An 8380-nucleotide genomic window follows, 5' to 3' on the forward strand; every position below is an offset into this window, starting at 1 on the left:
GGCTCCCCTGATCTCTGCTTCCGTGGGGGAAGTTGGGAGGCCCTTGTGCAAGCTCGGCTGGGTCTCTTGACCGCTGGCCAGCGGGAAGTTGGAAGGCCCCCACACAAGCACAGCTGGGTTCCCTGACCTCCGCTGGCCAGCAGGAAGTCAGGAGGCCCCTGCGCAAGTGTGGCTGGGTCCCCTGACCTCTGCTGGCCACGGGGAAGTTGGGAGGCTCCTGCACAAGCGCAGCTGGGTCTCATGACCTCTGCTGGCCAGCGGGAAGTTGGGAGGCCCCCACGCAAGTGCAGCTGAGTTCCCTGACCTCCGCTGGCCAGTTGGGAGGCCCCTGTGCAAGCATGGCTGGGTCCCCTTCCGCCGGCCAGTGGGATGTTGACGGGAGGCGCCATGACTTGGCATTGAGGCCTGCATGGCCCAGTGCCGGGTCGTGACCCTGCCAATGGGAAAAGCCACCCCAAATGATCCTGCACTTTCTACAATAATTGAAGAAATGCCAACAGAGATCGGCAACAGATCCTCTAACAAGATAATGATGGGGAATGGAATAAAATGATGGCTTCCTGACCAGTATAAGTTGGGCACATATAACTGTTTAGAAATTGTTTTGTGGAATGTGGTCACTTGGAAACAGTGTATAAGTCAGGATCCTTCACTATACAAGTCTGCATCTAATATACTTTCTTAAAATACATAAATTCTCACACATTATTATCTCTTAACTTTACATCATCAACATTTTGATATTTTTATATTGTAGGTCTTCTTATTAAAATACCTATTGGCATTTCCAACAAAGGAAATCTTATAGTACAGAATACAGGAGAAAGGAGATATAAGTTCACACCAAAGAATCTTAAGAGTCTTGAGTATCTAACCAAGTATGGAATTTCAAGCAGTATTTTCTTGCTTCTTCCTTAGATTTCTCAGCCAACAGTTGGGATAAATAGTCCAGCTCCACTGTTTCCAGAATTTTTCCCACTAAGTCCATTCGCGTGGGAATCTCCTGAAGTTTCCATCTCTGTGCCAGAAGAATCCTGGCTGCTGTGCTAATATGCGCCAACAAGTGTCTAATCTCTTTGGGATAGTCCTCAGGAAATATATTCAATAAAAATAGTTCTGGTTTGAATTGAATCTGTGTCTTCATAACCTTCTGTGATAGTTCATGAACCATTTTCCAATAGTCCTTCACCATCTCACATATCCACCACATATGATAAAAGGAATCCACCTGTTTAGTACATTTCCAACATTTGTTAGACATATTAGTATACATCTTACACAATTTCTGTGGGGTCATGTACCATCTATAAAACATCTTATACAAATTTTCTTTAAAGGTTACTGACTTAATTTAATGTTGAATTTCCACAACTTCTCCCATTCTTCTAACATGATATTATGACCCAAGTTTTTAGCCCATTGGACCATACAATCTTTTACTACCTCTTGCATATTCATCTGTAGTAGGTATGCTTATAGTTTAGAAATTAGCTTTTCTTGGGGACCTAAAAAGATTTTGTCAAATGGATATTGCTCTGTGTTAAAGCCTATCATCTTGTCTTTGGCATACCTAGATTCAACTTGCATTCTCAACCACCAATTCATTTGAATGTCCATATTTTCTAGCTCTAATACCTCAAGGCATTAGGACAAACGAAGATATAGAATCATAGAGTCAGCAGCCACATAGGCCATCTAGTCCAAGCCCCTGCTCAATGCAGGATCAGCCTAGAGCATCCCTGACAAATATTTGTCCAGCCACTGCTTGAAGACTCTAGTGAGAGAAAGCTTACCACCTGCCTAGGCAGCTGATTTCGCCGCTGAACTACACTTAAAAAGGTAAAGGTGCTTTATGCAAGCACCAGTCATTTCCGACTCTGGGGTGACGTCGCATCATGACGTTTTCACGGCAGACTTTTTACGGGGTGGTTTGCCATTGCCTTCCCCAGTCATCGACACTTTCCCCCCAGCAAGCTGGGTACTCATTTTACCAACCTCAGAAGGATGGAAGGCTGAGTTGACCTTGGGCCGGCTACCTGAATCCAGCTTCCGCCGGAATCGAACTCAGGTCATGAGCAGAGAGTTCAGACCACAGTACTGCAGTACTGCTGCTTTACCACTCTGTGCCACGGGGCCGCTATCTTGTAGGAAATCACCACCTTAAAAAGGTTCCTGCTATCTCCACTCAAAAAAAGGTTTTAAAGCAGTTTACAGAAAAAACCTTGGGAATAAAAAAAAAAAAAGGACAAAGGGAAAAGTACCCTGTTAAGCCTAACAAGACTGTTGCCTGCCCTGATAGGTTCTAATACAAAGCGTCTTTAGCTCAGCCTTGGGTCAAATCAGCTTCTTGTGCTTGCAGCTGCCAATTTCTCCAGTAAAAATTTCTCCTCTCTTCTTTGGTGCTCTGATGTGTCATTATTTCTGCTTTCTTTTCCCTACTTGTTCTTTGGTTCCTCTTAAACATCTCACTGATCAACCAGTGAAGGCAGCCCTATGTTTCAGTTAAAGGGGTGGTGGTGTTAAGAGCTTAATTTCTCCAGACATTCAACAAACCCTCTTTTTTATTACTATTTTCTCAGCTGATATTATGAAAAGTCCATTCCTTCACACCCTTTGTTCAAGTGTTTCTTCTGATAGCCTTCCTGAAAAATATGACTCTGGGGAGGGTCTCACATTTCCTGCAGTGAAAACTGAAGCAAAGCATTAATTTTCTCTGCAGTCTCCCCATCTTCCTTTAGCAATCGTTACACCCATTCATCATGCAAAGGCTGTCGGTGCGGTTGTGTGCAGAGTGAGCGGTGTGATATATACAATAGTGAGCCCCAGTAAATAAGTGAGCCAGACACCTGCAGCTAGTGCTAAAACAGTGTATTTACAGATTATATACAACGTGTTCACTAGTGCAGTAATATACATCAACCTTAGGATCAAAGTGCTCCGCCAGCATGTGACTCCTCAAAGAGAGACCTGTGCACTGGTAGTGCAGTCCATATATAGTTCCATCAGCCAATCCTGGCAGTCCATAGTCATGCTGACTCAGCAGGTACTTTCCACCTGTCCTTTACCGGCTAGAACCGGCTTGTAGATAAGGTTCTAGCCTGCCAGCTAGATCACTTGCTGTCATGTTGTAGCTGTCAAACTGTGTAAAGGCAGACTTAATACTAACAAAGGCCCAACTGCCTCCCTGGTTAGCAACCTTGAATGACAGGTCATGGGGCTGAAGTGACAACTAGACTGACTAATCCTGTGACAATCCTAGAGAATGCAGATGGAGCCGGTAATCAGAGTATCAAGACGGATGGCACAGAACAGGTAGATGGAAAGATCCCATCCTTGTGCTGAAGTGACTGTTGCAAAAGTACTTCCACTTATAAGATATTTTGGTCGATGACGTTCTGGCATTGAGGAGTATCTCACTTAGGGAATCCTCCAAGCTACTAGGTTCAGGGTATGTAATGCTGCACTAATACTGAGGAGGTCCAGAACCCTGTGTAGGTAGAGAAATACCTTAGGGACCGTCTCTCCCCATATGTCCCCCAGAGAGTGCTGAGGTCGGGGTCTCAGAACCTCCTTACAATCCCTGGGCCAAAGGAGGCCAAAGGAGGCCCGTCTGAAAGCGACCAGGGACAGGGCCTTCTCGATTGCAGCTCCCTGTTGCAGCTCCCGGAGGAGGTGAGGGCCCTGCGGAACCTTGAACAGTTCCGCAGGGCCTGTAAAACAACCCTCTTCCGGTTGGCATATAATTAACTGTGAGCAGAATGCCTGAATATTAAATCTTAAACATCAGATTACTGAATATTGGAAATTTGAAGGACTGATTTAAGGAATAGTAGCATAGTGTATATCGATGTGTTTTATGTATTTTTAGGTTTTTATGTATTTTATTGTATAATTTTAATCGTATTTAAATCGACCTCTGTTAGCTTTTATTGTTGTAAGCCGCCCTGAGCCCACCTCGGTGGGGTAGGGCGGGATATAAATCGAATAAAGTAAAGTAAAGTAAAGTAAATATGTCCTTGGACAGGTAGAGGACATTGCTAAACCAATATTGTCTTGGGCCATGTGGAATGATAAGGAGCCAGTTTTATATAGCAGCTAAATGTATCACCAAGGATCATGGGAAGAGAGAGGAGGGAATTTATAAAGTGGCACACTATCTCATGGAGAATATGTCTTCCAAGGAGCTGTGAACAATGCTTGCCCTGGGACAGAATGTCCAATACTTCTCATTGGCTGGTGTCGCAAAAAGTTGGTCTCTGATGTGCCCCAGCAAAGCAAATACCAATTGTAAGTAGCTGTGAGTGACAAGTCACTGGTGGGCAACTCTGCTTTTGTTACTGAAGGAGTCTCCATATGGAAGAAAATTGGTAAAATGTACTTGATTTTACGATGTACTTGTAGCCGCCCTGAGCCTGCTTTGGCGGGGAGGGCGGGATATAAATAAAATTTTATTATTTATTATTATTATTATTGATTCACCTCTTCCATAAGCAGCAGGGCAGGTGATTCCAAATGGTACAGATAGCACTACCTTGCTTGTTTATGTCGTATACAATGGTCATACTGTCAGGGGCCTCTTGTACTACTTTGCTTGGTGAGAAAGGCACAAAGTGACTTGACAGCCAGAAAATCTAGGTGGCTGATTTGTATGTGTAGTTCTTGACCACGGCTGACTGATGGTGTCATTATCAAAGTAGGTACCCCTTCCCCATAATGATGCATTTGTAGTTAGCATCAAGAAGGGATGGTGGAACAAAAGTGACCCCTTGGCACAGGTAGTAATAGTGAGCCTATCAGAAGAGAGTCTTCATCACTGATGAAAGGTACAGAGAATTTTCTTGCAAGTCCTGCACTGGCTTGTAAACCGGAGTCGAACCAGTACTGGATAGACCCCATTAACAGCTTGGCAAAGCGGACCACAGCAAAAGAGCCCCACCACACGATTTTGTATTTCATCCGTTCCAACTCACTGTCTTTAGCATGAACCACTTTTTGAGAAACATACTGAAACTGAGTACTAGCATAAATTATTTCCACTATATTGTTTCTACTAATAATCACTGTACAGTAAATCAGGAAAAGAGAGATTTGCTGTATTGCTATACAACTTAGAAGCTCAATCTCGGGTAGACGTATAAGACCTATAATCACTCCTCCTTCCATCCTCCAATATAATTTTTTCCTTGCAAATTATTAAAAGAGTGTAGAAAAATGACAGTGTGTTGTTTCAAAAAAGATTTTCCTATTTAAAGGCTTGTGATTTTGACACTGGGGGGGCCTTTGGCAACTGGAAAATGTATTGTTCTTAACTGAAAATATTAAAATTCTAGTAGTCAAGGGGCTTTTCTATCTTTTAAATTTCTGAATGTGTAGTTTTGTGAATAGTGTATAAACAATTATTTAAGAAAACAGCATGTCTTAAAAATGAGTTTAAATTATTTTTATTCTGAGTCTTACAGTATGAAATAATGATGTTGTTTAATGCTACATGCAGCGTAACAACCTGGCAGTAAGCCTGTAACAAATTTATCAGTAAAAGTATATGCCACTAAGTCAGTTTTGTCTAGACTTTCACCTTGTCACAATTATGTTTCAGTAACATTTCCTTCCTCAGCAAAAGAATACCATCCAAAATAATCTCAAAAGAGAGTCCTACCAAAACCACAGCCCTTAAATTCAGGAAATACAAGCCATTATGTAATTACTTCCACGTAATGGGACCTGATTTTCCAGAGTCCCTGGCACGGGTTCCTTTAAGTCCAATAGACTGTCCAGAGCGACTTCTAAAATCACGATCCAGCCCTTCACTTTGAGCCATCTCTTCGTCATATCTAATAAGAGAAAAACATGCATTATAATCTAGCCAGGTTATACAGTTTAGTTCAGTACCTTTATTGGCATAAATTATTAATATAACAAAAAGAAAGAAAACTAGTATAATTTTAGCATTACAAAGGGAGAAATTCCCCATCAGGATTTTACATTCCCGAATCCTCATAGCATTAGAACAGGGGTGGGGAACGTCTGTCCCAAGGGCCATTAACAGCCCTCAAGATCACTTGGTGTGGCCCTCGGGGATTGCTGGGCTGAACCACGCGGCAGCCTCCTAGGATGGCGGGCCAGGTAGGTGTGTGTGTGTGTGTGCACCAGATTAGGCTCTCCCCACATGACTTCAAGTAGAAAAACAATTATTTGCATTAATTTTGCAGGTCTGATTTGTTCTCCCTTGGCAGAGCACTGTTTTTTAAGTTGATAATTTTGCATGCCCCACGAATGTTGTAAATATCCATGACTCTTGGCAGAAAAAAGGTTCCCACCCCTGTATTAGAAGATACCTTGCTACAGATAAAGTATCCAACAAAAGATATAAAAGTAGCCTCTCACTGGAATACCTAGATAGTATCCATTCAAGAGTGCTCAAAGAACTTTCTAGAGAGCTTGCAGATCCTTTATCTAACATCATCTTGTCCATCATCATCTTGGAGAGCGGGAGACATACCACAAGACTGGAGAAGGGCAGATGTTATCCCAATTATCCCAAAGAATGGAAGAGGAATGACTCAGGAAACTACAGGTGTCAAGCATGGAAGATTCAGATAACCAAGTAATTGTTTAATACAAAGTCTGTTTATTGATAATCCATTGTTGCTTAAAGGTGGAACACCTTGAAAGTGATACCAGGTACAGTGTAGCAAGAAGCTTTAAGGGTTACATCAAAGTTTAAGGGTAATAGTTCTCTGGCAATTTAGGATCACTTAAAAAACATCAGTACTGCAATAGCTTTCAGGGTGAGGTAAGATGGCATTGAACCGCCTGCTGCTTATCTAGTGTGAAGTTTTATTTATTTTATTCCTTTTAGAAACTTATTTATCTTGGCTTTTGCAAAGAGTAGATAATGAGAAACTTTTTCGTCCACCCTGCCAAATGTTAAGGTTTTTTTTTAAATCTCCAAGTCATCTTCTCTGACTATTTGCTCCTGGTAGTAGCACAACGGAGTGGCAGTGAAAAATATTTCTTCCTTTTATATACTGCCTGTCTAAGAACACCAAAGATATTCTAGAACAGGTTATTTAAGTGTAATCTAAGTTGAATTGTTAATAGGGAAGGAAAAGAAGCATGCAAGAGATATTTCTGAACGTTGGTCCCTTCAATCCTTGCAAAGGCTTTTATAAATATCCTATAAGATGTTCTTGCCTCTGTTATGAGTTCACCGCCATACTTGCTTTAGCCATCTCAACTCCCATTTCATCCCCTTGAATTCCATGATATACCAGGGGGACAATTTGGCGTGGGAGCAGAGAGGGCGTTAAGGGGGGATCTCACTGATGGCTTCCGAGAGACAGGTTTCAGTCACACATGCCAGGTTGACAGGTTGTGAAGTTACACAACTGCACAATGTCATATTCTTATTATTAACAGATTGGTGTTGAACAAAAAAACAGGTTGCTTACCTGTAACTAATGATCTTTCAGTGGTCATCTGTACATTTACACCCTTAGAATCTGCAGCGCCTGTGTTGACGCCAATCAGTAACTCTAAAGCTCCAATAGAGGGATTTTTGCTCTGCAGGCGTGCTCAGGAACTCCACCGGGAATACTTGGAGGGTGGGGCACCAAGATACCACCAGATTCTTCTGAACGTTGACTAACCAAATGAACAATTGCAACTGGGCTGACAACAGAGGGGAAGGAGAGCCAGGTGGTACGAATGCACAGATGACCACTTGAAGATCATCAGTTACAGGTAAACCTGTTTTATCGTCTTCATGGTCTCTGTTCATCACAACCTTGGTAGAATAGCAAGCTGTAGCCTACTTGGAGGAGAGTGCCTGCAGTCATGTAGCTGCAGAACCAGACATCACACCACCGACAGTGCTCGCAAACATCACAGAATCATACAGTAGGAAGGGACCTCCAGGATCATCTGCTTCAACCTCCTGCACAATGCAGGAAACTCCCAAATACCTCCCCCTAAATTCACAGACTCCTCTTCTAGCCTCTGTTTAAAAACTTCCAAGGAAGGAGAGCCAAGCACCTCCTGAGGAAGCGTGTTCCACTGAGGAACCGCTCTAATGGTCAGGAAGTTCTTCCTAATGTTGAGCTGGAAACTCTTTTGATTTAATTAAAACCTGTTGGTTCTGGTCCTACCTTCTGCATTTGCCTTTTTAGCCACCACATCACAGTGTTGACTCATCAGCCTTTCAATGCTATTCACGGTGGTGAACTTTAATAAAGAGCAGGACAGGCGACCGGATTTTTCAGTGGCAGTACTCAAACAGCACAGCTCCAGACCTGGTCCAGGTCCTCTCCACTCCTGCAGCTCAGCTTGGCAAGTTCTGCAGCAGCCTCCATACTCGGCACAGGAAGAGCAACAGCCTGGG

The 8380-nt window shown here is 42.8% G+C and overlaps 1 protein-coding gene across 2 annotated transcripts in view; it reads right to left on the reverse strand.

Moving 5' to 3' along the window:
• Window positions 1-5425: 5425 nt before the first annotated feature.
• Window positions 5426-8380, reverse strand: part of TTLL1 (TTL family tubulin polyglutamylase complex subunit L1) — a 24549-nt gene continuing 21594 nt past the window's right edge. For both annotated transcript variants that reach the window (XM_060258233.1, XM_060258231.1), the window contains exon 9: window positions 5426-5831. In XM_060258233.1, the coding sequence (XP_060114216.1) occupies window positions 5702-5831 (130 nt within the window). In that variant the 3' untranslated portion in view covers window positions 5426-5701. The remainder of the gene's footprint in view (window positions 5832-8380) is intronic.

This window comes from Heteronotia binoei, chromosome 17, assembly GCF_032191835.1.
Source record: "Heteronotia binoei isolate CCM8104 ecotype False Entrance Well chromosome 17, APGP_CSIRO_Hbin_v1, whole genome shotgun sequence".
Lineage (NCBI taxonomy): Eukaryota > Metazoa > Chordata > Lepidosauria > Squamata > Gekkonidae > Heteronotia > Heteronotia binoei.